This window comes from Chelonia mydas, chromosome 7, assembly GCF_015237465.2.
Source record: "Chelonia mydas isolate rCheMyd1 chromosome 7, rCheMyd1.pri.v2, whole genome shotgun sequence".
Classification (NCBI taxonomy): Eukaryota; Metazoa; Chordata; order Testudines; family Cheloniidae; genus Chelonia; species Chelonia mydas.
Genome location: NC_057853.1, coordinates 83,674,506 through 83,692,420, shown reverse-complemented (window position 1 = coordinate 83,692,420; position 17,915 = coordinate 83,674,506). Strand labels below are relative to the sequence as shown.

The 17,915-nt window shown below is 39.5% G+C and overlaps 1 protein-coding gene across 9 annotated transcripts in view; it reads left to right on the top strand.

Moving 5' to 3' along the window:
- Positions 1-17,460, top strand: part of ASCC1 (activating signal cointegrator 1 complex subunit 1) — a 45,683-nt gene extending 28,223 nt beyond the window's left edge. For all 9 annotated transcript variants that reach the window (XM_043551526.1, XM_037904713.2, XM_037904710.2 and 6 more), the window contains exon 10: positions 16,443-17,460. In XM_043551526.1, coding sequence (XP_043407461.1) covers positions 16,443-16,559 — 117 coding nt within the window. In that variant the 3' untranslated portion in view covers positions 16,560-17,460. The remainder of the gene's footprint in view (positions 1-16,442) is intronic.
- The last annotated feature ends 455 nt before the right edge of the window (positions 17,461-17,915 follow it).

Below are 17,915 nucleotides of genomic sequence, written 5' to 3'. Positions count from 1 at the left end.
GCTTCTCAAAGGAGGGAGAGGGCTATAAAAAGAAAGGGGAGACAACCCAAAAGGTCCCTCCCTTTCTCTCTGCCCACAGCATTCATGACACCTGAAGACAAAGGAAGCAGCATTGGAGTAGGGAAGGGATCCTGACTGAATGTAGTTCAGTCAGTAGAACTGCTGAAACATGTGGTGAGAGAAACTGCTTGGATTTTACACTCGTTTTGTTAGGCATTAGTTGCATTTTACTTTTATTTTCCTTGTAACCAATTCTGACTTTTACGCCTCGTTACATGTGTTCACTTAAAATCTGTCTCTTTGTAGTTACTAAAAACTTGTTTTGTTTGTTTTTATCTAATCCAGTGTGCTTGAATTGAAGTGTTTGGGAAAATCCATTTGGGATACAGTGTTTGTGCATATTGTTTCTATTAACAAAATGATGGACTTTATGTGAAATTTTATTGTCCAGGAGAAAGCAGAGCAGTACAAGATGCACATTTCGGGGGGGGGAGGGGGATATCTAGGACTGGGAATGTGTTGGTGTCACACTGCAGTGTAGTTCAAGAGTGTCTGGCTGCAGCACTCCTACAAGATAGCTGGGAGTGACGTACATGCGGGAAGCTGTGTGTGAACAGACCAGGAGTGGTGACTACAGCAGCAAAGCAGTGTAAAGGGCACACCACATTAAAGGGTTGAGGTGACGCAGCTGTTCATCAGTCTAGATTGTACCATGGGCATGTCATGATAGTAATAATTTAAAACATTGTTTTCCCACCAGTTTTTGGAGAGTTAAACATATCACTCTTATTAGCATTAATAAGGATTAGCAGTGTCAGTACCATCCTACCCTAAACAGAGAATAGATCTCTTAGAATGAGTGATAAACACCCATTTTTTCATGGTTTGTGTGTATAAAAACATCTTCTGTATTTTCCACAGTATGCATCCGATGAAGTGAGCTGTAACTCACGAAAGCTTATGCTCAAATAAATTGGTTAGTCTCTAAGGTGCCACAAGCACTCCTTTTCTTTTTGCGAATACAGACTAACACGGCTGTTACTCTGAAACCTGTCATTTGGAAAACAGTTACTTCCATTTTGAAAAACATTTTAATGAAAAAGGCTCCCCACTCTAATTGATGCCGAGAGCCCAGTTTGAAAAACATTGGTCTGCCCAATAGCCTAGTGTTTAATGCCCTGTACTGACATGCTAGATACCCAGGCTTTATTCCTGTTCAGTCTGTTACGCTTAAAGGTAGTAGATGGCTTCATATGGAATACCTTGCATTACCTCATAGAGAGAACCTTCAGCAGCTCCTTGTGGTTGACAGCTCTGGAAGGAGTTAAGTTCAGCCCTTTTTGATTGGGAGAATGATGCTGAGATAAATACTAAATTCTAAATAAAAATGGAATTTTTGGCCAGACATGTTCAGCAAGCAACACACACAAGGTCCAAGCACTAAAGTGCTGAAATTGTTCAAAGTCAGTAAACATGCAAAGACCGTGTTGGTCTTTGGTGGCATAAATCTGGTCAGAAAGCAGACCATAATGTAGTTTAAGAAGATCAAACATGCAAATATATAATGGGTATAATTTGCTAGTACATCTGAAATAAAGAAGGTCCAAGATAGGATGGAAAAACATCCGGATTCTTGTTGGATGAGAATTGAGTGGTTTTTTGTTTTGTTGGTTGGGGTAGTGGTAATAAAGGAGTAATTGTAGTTATCTTTAAAGAAGATGGAAACTAACTTTGGGTAAGTAAATAGATTAACCTTGACACATACATTATATTTCTGTTGCGTATTAATAGGTACATAGGCGAAAAATCAAAGGGACAGTTGGGATGCAGCTGTGAAAAATCAACTGAACCTCATCAGAAAAATTAATCTCTAAAAAGAGTAAAAGAAAATAAAAAAATAATGGGAACTACTAACCAATTAGTTTTATGGTTAATCTCTGTCATGCGTAACATATTTGAAGTTATGATAGAGAAGGTTAGCCTTGTGGTTGAGGCACCAGCTGGGATTCAACAGGAATAGGTTCAGTTCCTGCCACAGACTTCCTATGTGATGTTGGGCAAGTCAGGAAATGAGAGATTTAGTATCTGTAAAGTGTGTAATAATCTTCCCTTTTCTCACACTGATTGTCTTCTCTGTTTATTATTTGTATTACCAAAGTGGCCAGGAGTCAGTCATGGATTGTAAGTAGGGCTGTCAAGTGATTAAAAAAATTAATTGTGATTAATTGGGCTGTTAATAATAGAATACAATTTTTAAATATTTTTGGATGTTTTCTACATTTTCAAATATATTGATTTCAATAACACAGAATACAAAGTGTACGGTGCTCACTTTATATTTTTATTACAAATATTTGCACTTTAAAAAACAAAAGAAATAGTATTTTTCAATTCACCTAATACAAATACTGTAATGCAATCCTTTCATGATAAAGTTGAACTTACAAATGTAGAATTATGTACAAAAAATAACTGCATTCAAAAATAAAACAATCTAAAATTTTATAGCCCACAAGTGCACTCAGTCCTATGTCAGCCAATCGCTTAGACAAACAAGTTTGGTTACAATTTGCAGGAGATAATACTCCCTGCTTCTTGTTTACAATGTCACCTGAAAGTGAGAACAGGCTTTCGCATGCACTGTTGTAGCCAGTGTCGCAAGGTATTTATGTGCCAGATGCGCTAAAGATTCATATGTCCCTTCATGCTTCAACCACCATTCCAGAGGACATGCATCTATGCTGATGATTGGTTCTGCTCGATAACAATCCAAAGCAGAGCGGTCCGACCCATGTTCATTTTCATCATCTGAATCAGATGCCACCAGCAGAAAGTTGATTTTCTTTTTTGGTGGTTTGGGTTCTGTAGTTTCTGCATTTGAGTGTTGCTCTTTTAAGACTTCTGATAGCATGCTTCACACCTTGACCCTCTCAGATTTTGGAAGGCACTTCAGATTCTTAAACCTTGGGTGGAATGCTGTAGCTATTTTTAGAAATCTCACATTGGTACCTTCTTTGCATTTTTCAAATCTTCTGTGAAAGTTCTTAAAACGAACATGTGTTAGGTCATCAGCCAAGACTGCTATAACATGAAATATATGGCAGAATGCGGGTAAAACAGAGAAGGAGACATACTATTCTCCCCCAAGGAGTTCAGTCACAAACTTAATTAACGCATTATTTTTGTAATGGGCATCATCAGCATTGAAGCATGTCCTCTGGAATGGTGGCCAAAGCATGAAGAGGCATACAATTGTTTAGCATATCTGACACATAAATACCTTGCAACGCTGGCTACAAAAGTGCCATGGGAACACCTGTTCTCACTTTCAGGTGACATTGTAAATAAGAAGCAGGCATCATCTCCTGTAAATGTAAACAAACTTGTTTCTCTTAGTGATTGGCTGAACAAGAAGTAGGACTGAGTGGACTTATAGGCTCTAAAGTTTTACATTGTTTTGTTTTTGAGTATAGTTTTAAAAAAAAATCTACATTTGTAAGTTACACTTTCACTGTAAAGATTGCACTACAGTACTCATATAAGGTGAATTGAAAAATACTATTTCTCTTATTGGTTTTTACAGTGCAAATATTTGTAATAAAAAATATAGTGAGCACTGTACACTTTGTATTCTGTTATAATAGAAATTGATATATTTGAAAATGTAGAAAAACATCCAAAAATATTTTAATACATTTCAGTTGGCATTCTACTGTTTACAGTGTGATTAATCGCAATTTATTTTTTTAATCGCAATTACTTTTTTTGAGTTAACTGCGATTAATCAACAGCCCTAATTGTAAGGTCTTCTGGGCAAGGACTTTCTCTTATTGTTTATACAGTACCAAGTGCGGGAAGGCCCTGATCTCAGTTGGGGCCTGTAGGTTCTGCTGTTATACAGCTGATTAAATAGTATGTTAAGGGACTGCATCTGCCTACACTTGATGGGGAAAAAAAGATGTTTATTGAGTGATAAACAAGAACTAATGAAAAACAAATCTTGCAAAGTGAATGTGACCGTATTCTCTGTTCTAATTTTATGTTGGTGGCCAAGAATGTGCAGTGGACATAATATGTAGTATTTGGATTTCATTAAGGCATTGAATATAGTATCCACATTTAAAAAATAAAAACAAATTATTATGAGAGAGGAAAAATAACTGCCTAGATAAAAATACAATAACATGGATTAACAGCTCTCCGACTGACTGTGAATAGAATAATCATTAATAGTACCACCTCCAGATAGGGAATGTTTTTCATGGTGTTCCACAGCAATCGGTGTTCGGACCTATACTGTTTAGCTGTTTTATTAATGATCTTGAGGAAATAGACTCTGTTTCAAGTTAAATTTACAGACAATACAAAATCAAAGGGATAGGAAATATACATAAGGAGTCATCAAAACTGTGGAACAGTCAGAAAAGATTAGAGATTTTTCATTGCAGTCAGCAAGGTGATACACTATAAATAAATCCAAAGTAATACATTTGGGGGAAAATGGTAACCAGTATAAAATGAGAGAGAACTATTTAGAAAGTTTTGAATCAGAAAAAGACAGGATAAGAGAGAAACTGAACAGAAACCTGTAATGCAGCATTATTGTAAGGGGGGGGGGGAAGCTAGTGCTTTCTCAGGTATGTTTAAAGAAGAATCAAAAGCAAAATTTCAAAGATGGTAATTCCACTTTGCGGAATACAGAATATTGCATTCAGTTCTGATCCTTGCATTATTTAAAGGATACTGAAATGCTATACTAGATTTGAAAAGGGCAATTAGAATGACACTATGATTTTAGGACCGTTTTGAAGATGAGACTGAAGATCAACTTTTGTACTATCTGGGAAAAGAGATTAAATGGAGGTCACTGTATAAATACTTTCATTGAAATAACATCCGTGAAGAAAGAGGCTTATACACATCATCTGAGTATGGCAAAACAAGGAGTGGAAAATGAGAATTCATACTAGGCATTCAGAAAATATTTCATTTGTTAGAGTTCAGTCATTAAAGTAGACCAAAGAAGTCGTCACTGGAAGTATTCAGAAAAGCGGAGACAAGTCACGTGAGGGGAAACTATAATGGATGTATGTTGTACTAGCTAGCCTGAGTGGTCTTTTTTAGCTTTGCTAGGTGATTTGATGACCATGTGTCAGTAGACCAGGTACCTGACTTTCAGAGTTGCTGAGCACCCTCTACTTCTGTTGACATTAGTTGGAGTTGAGAGTGCGCCGCAATTCTGAAAATCAAGCTCTAGGAATTCAGTAGCTCTCCTTCCCGTTTCTCCTTCCCCTTGCCCATTTCCTCCTTGTTACTCCAGTGGACGTCCCATCTCTTAGTTTCTCTGAAATCACTATTCTGCCGTAGACAGCAATCACCAACTTCACCTCTTTGGTGTTCAGGAGATGGTTTTCACCAGTAACTGTCAAGAGTTGAATTAAAATGGTTCCTTAATAGAATACAGAGACATAGTGTTGAAGTACATGAGAAAGAACAAGTGGATTAGAGAAGGGAGGTGGTTTATCCAAAAGGCAGCTGGGTCCATTTGTATTTTAATTTCCTGAGTCTTTATGAATTAACTCGGTGGTTCCTAAGCTGTACTCTGTGGACCACTCATGGTCTGAGTAGAGCTGGCTGATCATATGCTGGTGGCAGCTACTCCTTGTTTCCAGTTGCTTCTAAGGGCATCCAGCCTCTTCATTGCAAAAATAAGCATAAACAATTACGGAAGCCGCTGGAAATTAGTCAGCCTCGCTGCATATAAGCATTTGCTGTAGTATGTACTGCATGGGGCCACAAGGATGTTGCACAGTTCTTGATTAGGAGGAGAGGTGGGCTGCAGGTGACCTCTGTTGGTCATAGGTGGGCCACGCTTTGGAAATTAATAAGTTTACTTCAGGAGTTGTGAAACTTTTTCCAAAGACATGTTCAACCCTGTATCCACCAGTTTTTTGTATAGTAGACTTTAGAAAGTTAGCAACCTGTAAATGTGCAAAAGTTTGGTGTTTTCAAAAACAACTAGTAATTCAGTTAATTCTGAGACATACTTGTATTTATTTGTTGGTTTGCAAAGTGCTTTTCACCATAGCAGCTAGGCCTTATTTATATAGCTGAAGTGCATTTATTTTATAAACTGAGGGAGAAGAGAGAGAATTGGAAGCTAAAACAAATATCTTGCATTGTGCCCTGAACACTGCAAGATTTGTGCTGTGAAGGAGAGTGAATTCCCAAGGGAAAGGCCTCCACTGAGAGAGCCTGTCAGCTAGCCCCAAAAAGTCTTGCCTTAAGAAACAACAGCAAGCACCTACCAGATTAATTGAACTGTCATGATGGAGTATGTCTCCCTGACTACCTTCCCATTGCCCTTAGCTTATGTATCACATGCTCATTGTTGATGTAGTCATCCCACAATTTCACAATGAACTGTGATTTCATAGAACAGCAGTTGAGGAGAAGGAACCATCTGTTATATTTCCAACCAACCTGTGAATTTTTCACATCTACCAGATACCAAAACAAAACTGGGAGATAAATAGAGCCTGAAGTAGGTTACCATTTACTTTTTTTAAAAAAAACCAAAAAGAAGAAGGTCCTAAATTGCTGTCAGTAATCTTTGGCCTCTCTGTGAACCAGACTCAGTCCTCAGCTGTTCTAGTAATGGTTGTGGTGGAAGCAGCAAAAGAGTTGTTTACAGGCCCCCAGTTCTGGAGATGGTTCTATGCTGACTGCTTTAAGCTATATCAGCCCCTGTAACAGCCCTAAATCCCCTGCATGCAAGCTGGGGATCACTGAAGTCCTGGAGTACTACAACCACATCCTCCTCAAGCTGGGGCAGGAAGGGAGGTGGCATTAATTTAAGTGTTAATTAGGTGGCAGATCCTCTGCATAGCTTTGAAAAAAATCTCAATCTTAAAGCTGTATTTAGACATCTAAATAAATGGCTTGTTTTTCAAAAGTGCAGAGCATGCCGCAGCTCCCATAGACTTCAGCGGGTGCTGTTGGTGCTGAACGTTTTTGAAAACTCATTCGTTCATTCATGTATCTAAATATTGGCTTTGCACCTGCATTTAAAATGTTGGCTACTATATTATCTGTACCTACAGTATGTTTATGTATTTTGGGATTGTTGCATGAAATTTGTGCAAAACACCCAGTGTTATATAGTTCTTTCTTATTTTATAGCAAATGGTTATTTTTGTTTTTGTATTTGCTTTACTTTGATTCAATAAAAGAAAACTTAAAAAAAAATCACATGCAGTCCACAAATTCAACCCCCCCATTCTTAATAAGTAATGATAACTTTCCAGTAAGAACTGATTACATGTTTAGTGCTTTAAAAGCCAAAGCATAGCTGACTTAAGAGGTTATTTTAATTTTGTTTCCTTTTATTTAAGAAAATGTATAAGTAGTTTTGTTTTGCATTGTGGTTTACACTGAGACTTTTTTAAAAGCTCAATTGTAATAATTTCATGTTTATTTGCTTTGTTGCAAAACCAGTTAATAGAATTGAGAGAAAAATGAATGATGAATTTTTGGTAAATTATGGTATTTGTATTTTGCATTATATATTAATTGAGAAAATCGAGAATGGATCATTTGAATTTTTATGATGCTAGACCAGTGGTTCTCAAACTTTTGTGCTGGTGACCCCTTTCACATGGCAAGCCTCTGAGTGTGATTTTCCCCCCCCCCCCCAATAAATTAAAACCACTTTTTAATATATTTAACGCCATTATAAATGCTGGAGGCAAAACAGGGTTTGGGGTGGAGGCTGACAGCTCATGACCCCCCATATAATAACCTCGCGACACCCTGAGGGGTACTGACCCCCAGTTTGAGAACCCCGTCCTAGACATTCTACCACAGAGAAGTCCATATTGCTTCTTTGTATCTGTGATAAAATATGTACATGCATATCTTCTACAGCCCCTTCAGAAATCTAGGATGCAAGAAATAACATTTAAGGGTTGTTCATCACCTTATCAAGAGCATAAGGGTTACACTGCACGTCAGTGGGGCAGAGCCAGATATGTGTGCTTGCAGAACAAAACCAATGATCCAAATAGCTATCTGACATGTTCTTTGTCTTTCTGATTTTGAATCCCTGGTGTGGGGTGTGTGCTTGTGAAGGTAAAATGCTTCCCTCTCTTCCACTCCCAGTAATTTTTTTTCTGTGCTTGCTGTGGAACTCCTCTGGAGCACATCTTAATCATAAAACACCTGTGCAATAATTAAATGTTTTGTTCATCATCTGGCTGGAATGCCTTAAGCCATTAAAAGGGAGCAGCTTTCGAGTTTTGACAGAAGGTGGTGTGCATTATAAGGAGCTGCCTCTCTGGATCAGCACCTGTCTGCCTGCTCTTTCTGCAGTCCTTCTACATTATTGCTGGAAAGCTTCCAAACATCATTAAACCTCTGTCAGATAATCATGGGGGTAACAGAGCCCGGAGTGAATAATAACCAGAGTAAAATCATTTTTGGCTCTGAAATGCTTCAGAAAACATATTTTGAATGTGAAAATAGAAAGCTGTTAATTGAACAAACTTCCGAGAATTTGACATGTTGCCAGGTTGTATGCTTGGTTGCAAGTTTGTATCTTTTCTTCATGTGCTAATAGAGAATTTTTAACTTCTAGAGCAGGAGTGGCCAAACTTACTGACCCTCCGAGCTGTGTACAATAATCCTGAAGTTCAAGAGCCTCAAGACATCCACAGTCTGCCCTGCGGAGCAGTGCTACTGGGGCGTGGGGCTAAAGCTCTTAGACAATGCCCTTCCCCCGCTCCGCTCCCTGCAGGGAAGAATCCCCTAGTCCCACCACCCCGCCACAGGGCAGAAGCCCCAAACCCTGCCCCCCGCCCCGCCAAGTCTGGTAGGTGGAGAGTGGAGGGGTACATAGTGGGCTCAGCAAGCTGCACTTAACTGTAAAAGAGCCACATGCGGCTCACGAGCCACAGTTTGGCCACACCTATTCTAGAGGTGTTGAAATTTAGTTTTGGTCACAAATGAAATGAATTTGGCTTTCTCTCAGCATAGTCTTTAAGGGGCATTTGCCCAAAATTAATTACAATTGGCAAATTCTTCTCTAGACAAACCTTTGCTAGGAACAGCAGGGGCACAACACAGAACTAAGCAGCGTTGGCAGATCTGTTTTGGGTGTTCCAAGTGGAAAAGGTGAGTGATGCAAATTAGGATTGAGGTGCATTAGACAGCTCAATGAGGGCCCAGAACTGGAATAGCAGGGTGTTTACATAAAACACTTGAGGTTCACTAGCAAAGCTGTGTGGGGACAGATGGCAAAGTACAAGCCAGGTGCTTTGCAAAGCTGTACTGCATTTAGAGCTGTCTGATGCACACATTCATGAACTCTAAAATTGACCTCCACTTTTATAAATCATTTTTGTCCGGAGTGATTTTGCCATCAGTCACTTTGATCTACTTGTCCTTCCGCTCTTTCTTGGTACCAGTATCAGTTGTGTCAAGGGGAAGAATGTATCCTTACTACCTTTGCTGAATTTTATCCTTTGGTTGGTGGGGAGACATACTGAGTTAAGTGCCCTATCCTCTCTAGTCTATATTGGTATCAGACTTCTGGTTTAGCCAAATTCTTCAGAGTGATGAATAATGATACTTTGCTCTTCTCTAGCATATTCCAGCACAAGCTATAAAAATACTATACAAACATTAATTAAATTATACAGTACTCCTGTGAGACAGACAAGTAGCATTTGGCAGACTGATGGTCTGAAGTATGGAGAGACCCCGATTTGCCCAAAGACCCCCAGAAAGTGCCTTCTGATCGCTCTACTTCGATTAACTTGCGGAGCATCCTTTTTCTTCTAGGAAACCATCCATCCTTGTGTGTAGACCTCTGTCCTGGAGTGGACTTTGAAACAGCTGTGGGTGGATTAAAAATTAATGAATAGGTTGCTTTATGCTGTTATCTCAGATTTTAGAGGGGTTGTATTCATTTTAAGAAATGCCACTGGATCTTCTCTGCAATTTAGTGGACTGGATAATGTGTGTGTTTCTTTTTCTTTTCTTTTCTTTTTCTTTTTTTTAGGGAAGTGCCTCCCTAACCTATTGCTATTTTTCAGAGATAGGAGAGATTTTATTTCATCTAAGTTTAGATTTTTCTAGTTTTAAAGGCCGCTATCACTGGGCTCCTGTACCTCACTTACCTGGCACTGCTTGAGGTGTCCCCAGAGAGAGGTATGGTGAGTATACAGTTCCGAACACAATTTCTGTTCTCCCAGCTTCTCTGAAAATTGATATGGGACCGAACCTTTTGCACTGACCAGCCAGATGCTTTGGTGAAATCTGGGGTTGCTAACAACCTCTCCCCCCAACACACACACACAACCAATCCCCAATGCTCTTGAGGATGGTGAACTTCCGCCACAGAATTCTGCTTGGCTAGTTGTGTGTGTTTATAATCAGGCAAGCAGATTACCATACAGGTGAATGTCTGTCTGTTCTGCTGCTTGCCAGCATCACACCTGTTAGTACCTTGGAACTTGTCTTTTTAATTCTACTTTGGTTTTCAATGATTCTTTCATATACTCGAATGCAGTTTCTGATCAGGACCAGCCAAGTAGCGGATGTGGTTGGGGAAGTTGGTGGCTGCTGTCACAGTATGCAAAGCAGCTGACCCTTTCTGTCTGTAAACCCTCCTTTTGAGCTTGAATTTGATATCCTAGCATAAGCAGTCTCTGCACGTCTCTGTTACCTGACATTTCTGTCCACTGATTCCCAGCACTGTGCCTTTTGTGTGCAAAGTGCTGGTTTGCTAACTGCATGCTGCATTTCAGAATTTCATTTTTGAAAGAGTTGCACACCAGCAGGGATAGAGCAAAGTCATCCTACTACACTGCATACATGTATTTCACTAAGCAATCTTAACAAATGTGCAGCACCTGCATACTGGAGAGAAAAGAGATTGCTGTATTATCCTCCCATCTACCAGGTAGGCATTTGATTATTATTATTTTTTTATATGTACTGGCCACTACCCCTTACTCCTCTGCTTCCCAAAAGAGAGAGTTCATATTTTTGGTACTTGCTTCAGGTTGAAACACTTGAGCCTATCATATCCATGAAAAAGGAAGCTATTTTTTTAGGGTAATCGGTCACAGGCTAGTGACCTAATATGCCTCCGCTATGCTGCAGTGCTGATTCACCAGGGACAGTTTTGTACGGTTAATCTACAATAGCCCTACCCTAAGGCAGTACTGATGTGGCTGGAGTTTGCAGCAGACTGATCTCCCTGCAGACTATGATGTGTGTGCATTTTATCCAGTGATAGTGCAGCTCTTTGATGGTAGTTTTTAATTGCAAGGCATTGCAGTCAGTTGTTCGTTTGGCATTTTGAGTATTGAGACTCTCAGGAGAACTACTTAGACACTCTGATTTTGGTCATGCCACTTGAGGCAAAGCAAAGCTTTCAGATTTATCAGTAATCCTGACAATAGCAGCAAAATCCAGGCTAAGCAGCTGAAAGTGCAATCTTAAAAGATTACATGAAGGAAGTTTTAAATACCATTGCTTCCTTTCCTCCTCTTGCCTTTTGTCCTTCTGCTGCCTATTGCCTCTTCAGACAAATCCATTACTATTTCTCATATTTGTTGCACCTGTGGTAGATGATTTGCCAGCACAAACTGATACTTTTATTCCCTCTCTGAATAAGTGGAGCTGAAGTGCTTTGCTGCTGTCTTTGTGGCTTTGCTCTGTGATTTACCACTGCTGTTCCAAGGCTTGAAAACAGAGGTACCGACTTATTCTGGGAAGGTTGTTTAGAGGAAACCACAGGACATAAGTAGTATGGTGATGAGTGCTTTACAAATGCATAAGATAAGGCACTGAAAAGTAATGTGGGCACAGTTATATTTCATCTTGAAATGTTACTCGTTTGATTGTATTTTTGCAATAAGTAATTGTGTGTTTTTAAAAATGCAGAGAAAAATTCACCTATTTTTGATGGCCTGCTTCAACTTACAGCCTCTTTAAAAAGGATACTGTTGAGGTTTGGACTGAAGTTTGTCGTAACATTTTTGCTTACATTTGCAGTGTTTAATTGTGTGTGTGGGGGGTTACCAAAACAAATACTTCAGTGTTCCATCCTTGTTTATAAAATGACTGCCAGCACTCCTGGGGCACCCTGCAGTGTAATCTGTGCATAGTAGCGGGGAATGAACCTCTGGACAGGAATAGTTTATTTTTAAACTTCCAACAGGAGTGTCTAACAGTGGTTGCCAACCAGTCGATCGCAATCTCCGGCAGCAGTGCAGTGTGGATAGACAGGTGGCAATGCTACCCAGGATTAGTATTTGTGGACTCTAATGGCTTCTGTCATTGGGACCCTGAGGGAGTGAGGAAGTGTCAGTAAAAGTGTAGAAGTCTTGAAATAAGGTAGGAAAAATGGCTATGGGTGTCCTTGCAGCATGTTTACTTTGAGAATGTACAGCTTTATTACTAAGGCTGTCTACACTAACACTTTTGTCGGTATAACTTAAGTTGCTCACGGGTGTGAAAAAAACACCCCCTTGAGCGACATAAGTTTCACTGACAGAAGCACCAGTGTGGACAGCACTATGCTGGTGGGAGACGCTCTCCAGCCAACAGAGCTACCACCGCTTGTTGAGAGTGGTTTAATTATGTCGATGGAGAGCTCTCTCCTTATAGCATAAAGCAGCTGCACAGGAGATCTTACAGTGGTGCAGTTGCATCAGTACAGCTGTGTCACTGAAAGGTCTCTAGTGTAGACATGGCCTAAAACTCAGGAGTTTCAGCAGTGTTATCCCTGGGGATAACACACCCACCACACACCTGTCTCTTCTTAAAAAAAAAAAAAAAAGCCAAGGGAGGAGAAGCTCTTCACCTCTTACATCGTATGAATGGAAAGCCTCTGATCTTACTGACAAAATGACTGATGCTACTCAAGAAATTTTTTTAATTAATGCTGCCACTTATTATTCTGAGACTTAGAAACAAAACCAAACTGCTATATTGAAAGATTGCAGAAGTAATTATTTTGAAAGGATTGCTATTATAAACTGTTTTGTGTATGGATTTGATTTCAGTGAGTTGCTGCTGGGACTGGACTGCCCCAACATGTAACTTTATTATTTATTTGCAAAGTTCATGGAATTCTGAGTATATTATTTTTCCCACAAAAATAAATGCTTCAGTTTTCTCTTTACAAATCACTTAAAATGCCAGCATGTCTGGATTCACAAGAACCTTACAGCAATCTCTGTTGTGTAAGCAATGATGGGGCGATCATTTTTGTTGTGGAAGCAGATTTGTGTTCCCTTTTTCCAAGGAAGAGGGTTATAAGGACCAGTGGGCGGGGAATAAACTGTATGAACATCTTGACAGAGTTGAGAGTTTTAAAGTTTTCTTATGGTTGGTAGATTTCAGGTCAGTTGACACTGAGCCTGGTCTGGAGATGTAATGAAAATTATTCTTCAGAGCAAATCAAAGCAAAAAAAAAAAAAGAGAGAGAGAGAGAAGATCATTTTACCTTCACTAATGCTTGTCCATGAGACACTGTGGTCCTCTGTGCTAAATGTGAACTTCAGAAGCTTCTGGGAACGTACTTAGTCTCTAAGGTGCCAAAAGATTAACAAATTTATTTGAGCATAAGCTTTCGTGAGCTGCAGCTCAAGCTTATGCTCAAGCAAATTTGTTAGTCTCTAAGGTGCCACAAGTACTCCTTTTCTTTTTGTGGATACAGACTAACACGGCTGCTACTCTGATACTTAATCTTTATAATTGTATAGAATGGGGTTTGGGCTTTCTTAGTCATTTCTCATCTTTCATGCCTCCTACTGTTTAGATACTTTATTAAAATATCTCATTTTAAATGGTGTGTGTGCTCCGTTAGAGCTACAGCTGCATTTCAGTTACATTCCTGCTAGCTGAGCTATATCCATCCAGTCCTCAAAACTCCATACAGCACGAGAGGAGGAGATGACAAAAATTATGAACAGGAAAAGCGTTTCTCCTCAACTCGAGTAATAGACCTCAGCAGATTCCTCCACTGAGGTGGATAAATAGGTGAAAGAGCTGAAATTGAGCTTGCCCAAGGATCTAGACATGAAGAGTACTTAGCACTTGGGAAATTTGGGTTTTGGGAGTGACCTCTCATTCCAGTTCTCAGGGGGGCTAGAAGCATCGCAGGAGTGATCCTCCTAGATAATGGAGGAAACTTGACTAATGTACTGCTTGGAAAAGCAGCTCTCTTCCATGCAAATGGATTGGGCAGTGAGGGGAGGGCAGAACTCATTAGAGAAAAAAAGTACCTAGGTATGAAGAAATGGGTGACAATCCTAAAGTCCATCTCCTTATAGTGACTTGAATTTCTGCCTTAGTTAGAAGCAAAATCTGCCCCCTTCCTTACTCATGTTTAAAAGAATGCAGTGACCAGTACTGTGGGAGAGCCTCCTGCCAGGAAATAAATCTGAGAGATCCCCATCAGCAGGGCAACTGGTTTCTGTCAATGCCAAGTGCATTCTTGTAATTACCTTTTGGTGACTTACAACCAGTTTCTCTAACCCAATAGGATTATGAATGATGAATTTGGTAATTCCACCACTAAATCCCTGTTAGAAGTAAATTGGCAGTGGGTTCTAATTAGATGTATACTAGATTCTAAAAGAAGAGAACAGAATTAATAAATGGAGGTAAAATGTTTTAATAGTTACGAATTTAAAAAAATAGGTCATGGGCAAATGTTATGAAGATCACCATGAACTGGCTGATTGGTAATGGGGGACACAGCCTTTGTCATGTTGGTCACTGTTCTGAATCTATCCCATGCTGGTAGTGAGAGTAAGCAAAAAGTTACTATGTAATAGTTTGGTGACTATGAATAAATTGCTAGTCTTAGTCCAGTTCCTAGTGGACAAGTGTCCAGACAAATTGGTATTTTCATACAGAGGTGCAGAGAGATGTATTAGCCATGATGACTCAACTATCTTCAACTGCTGGAGTTGATGCATCCAGCTGGAGCACTCTGCTGGTGCAGCATTTGGGGGGGAGCTTTCACTAGTTCTCCTGTGGATAAATAGGGAATTTCCATCTCCAAAGCTATTAATCGAGCAGCTTTCACTAGAGCTAAATTCACTTTAAAATAAAATCAAGACTTGTCTCATGAGCATTTCCAGTGGTGTTTTTTTTGTTTTTTGTTTTTTACAGAAAGGGGTATTTGCAATGTCAGACCAATTTGTCAAAGCCAGTAATAGAAGTAAATTGTATAAATCAGTGCTGGGGAGACCTGCATGCATTTTGGAAAGGGGAAAGTGCATCCTCATAGATGCACTAGATCTTGGGTTTAAGATGATTACATATGGAAAAATCAATGCATCATTGGCCCTAGAAGGGCAGGCTTTAATGAACAGAGTGTTTCCTAGCCATTAATGTCTGCATGTTCCATAATGGCAGGAAGAGCTGTGTGGCTGTCTTGAGGCAGTGTTTACAGGGACAGATAAAATTCAATAGGGGACAGACGGAATGAGGGTTTGTAAGTTCCCCCGGGGTAGGGAGACCATACCATTCAGGCCCTTGATGACCCTCAGCATTGCAACATTAAAATGAGTTTGAAAGTAGGATTTTTATTGGAAAGCTTTCCTCAGGCATCACTGGTATTTTAAGGTAGAGTAATTTCTTACATCTTAATGGAATGGGAAAAGCACTTTATACTTCAACATGATGCATTTCCAAGCAGTATTGCTTGAACTTTCCAATAATTAATTCTGATGTCACTTTTGTGCGTGACTCATAAATGGCATTAATTACTGGAGTGGCTCCCTCATGAACTGTGTTGGCTTTTTTTCCCCTTTGCTCTTGAAAGTCTTTGAATAAAGAGGGACTCAGTGATTTGGGGTTTAATGTTAGGATAAAGAGCCTTCTACCTTATGTACAAATCTGAATTTGGACCAGACTGGCCACAAACATTGCCTTCTGAGGACTGTTTGACTCATGTGAATGATCTAGTCTCAATCCAGTTTCCTATGGACATTGCAAAACCAATTGTAGTTAGCCCAGACTGGCCCCCTTGTTGGTGATCTCCACTAAGGATTGGAATAGGCCTGGAGGCTGAATTAATTTCTCCTGTCTAATGGTGTGGTCCCTCTAGTTCATGGCTGAGACAAATGGATGAGGTCGGGTGGTGAAAACTTGCACCGCTACTGAGCTGTTTGGTACTACAGGAATTCAGTTTCCTAAACTTTATCTGGCATCCTCAACAAAGGCTAATCTCACTTTCTATTAAAAAAAAAAAACACACTCTTCTGAAGAATCATTCTAAATGCAAAACAAATACAGAAGTAGAGCTAAATGTCAGAAGAGATTTTCCAAGGTTGATTTTTACAGGCAGGTCTGAAAACATGCCTCAATTTGTTCTGTTTGGACATTCCTTATGGGTTCTAACTCCTCTCTTTCAGATCTTTGAGAACTTCTACTTTGGAGAACTGCAGCTGAATTCAGTCCACCTTTCTCAGAGGTTCTCCACAGACAGCTCAGGTTACTACGCTACATCTGGGCAGCTCACTTTCTTCTGAAATAAAAACTCAGCTGCTCCAACAGATCTGCTGTGCCCCCAGAATTGCAGAATTGTAAAGGAGTTACATTAATTTTGGAGCCTCAAATATGAACAGAGATCTCTTCTAAGGATTCTACAAAGACTGGGATGCCATGTTATGTCTTCAAAGAACCATGCACAATCCGCGACATTGCATTTTCTTGGTGGAACTCTCTTGCAGTCCTTCCTACAAATATCCCATCTCCCTATCCTCTCAAAAAGCTCTGGTCTCCTACCTCCACCTCACACAGCTTTTTCATTTCCCTTAACACTTCTAGTTTACAGGTTTCTTCCACTTGGAAGCTAGCTGGCATCTTTAGGATAAAGGGTCATTGTCAGCTAACCTTTTATATGCAGTTTTCTCGTTTTTATCAGATGTTTGGTGCCATCTTACAAGTTTACAAAAATAACATGCATTTCTCTTCAGTTTTTTTTCCCTCTAGCAAATATTTCTCTCTCCCAGTCTCCCTCTTCAGCCTTCTTTGTAATGGAGCAGAAGACATGTCTTCGTTTTGTTTACTTCACTAGTTCAAAGCCCAGTGAAGTCAGTGGAAAGACTCCTATTGAAATCAGTGGTCTTTGGATCAGGCCTTATATGAACAGGAATGTTGCATGTTCCTGTTTACATTTGTCACTAAACTGCTTGTTGTAGACCCGCAGAGGGTGCACACCCGGCTTTCTGGGTTTCGCACCAAATCTTGAGAATTTTGTTTTTAAATGAGCAACTGTAACTCTCAAAATAAATGTTTAAAATCCAGAAGAGTTCCCCAGACTGTAAGATAACAATGTTAAGGCAAGTCATTACTTGAGGCCCAAACAGTTTGACAGTGTTTCTGTAACATTAGTGATGTTAATAACCAAATAAATTCCTTTCAAAAACAGTGTTTAACTCCTGTTGCATTAATAAAGCTATCATAAATTATTTTTTGTAAACTTTTTGCACTTGTATTAATAAACCATTTGCAATAAACGCAGTGAGAACTGTTTTAAGCAGTCATTCCTCAGGCTGTCAAAAATCTGTTTATTGTAAATGATTTTCTGATAAAGGAGCAAAATTATTACAGTTGGCGATACTTTGAGACAGCATCTTAAGACAGTTTGCTTAAAGAATGCTGATCTGTTGTAAAGGTTTTAGTTCATGTTAGCTGGGGATCATCTTTCCGAATTCAGTAATAGTGGCAACATAGTCCTTCCCCCTCCCTCCCCCCACTAGGAAAGTTTAAAAATGGATGATCCTGGTTTCTTCATTTTGTATCCACAACATTCCTTTTGCTCAGAAAATCAGTTTTAATATTCACGCATTAGTCTGAAGCTATCCTGTACTCTATTTTAATAG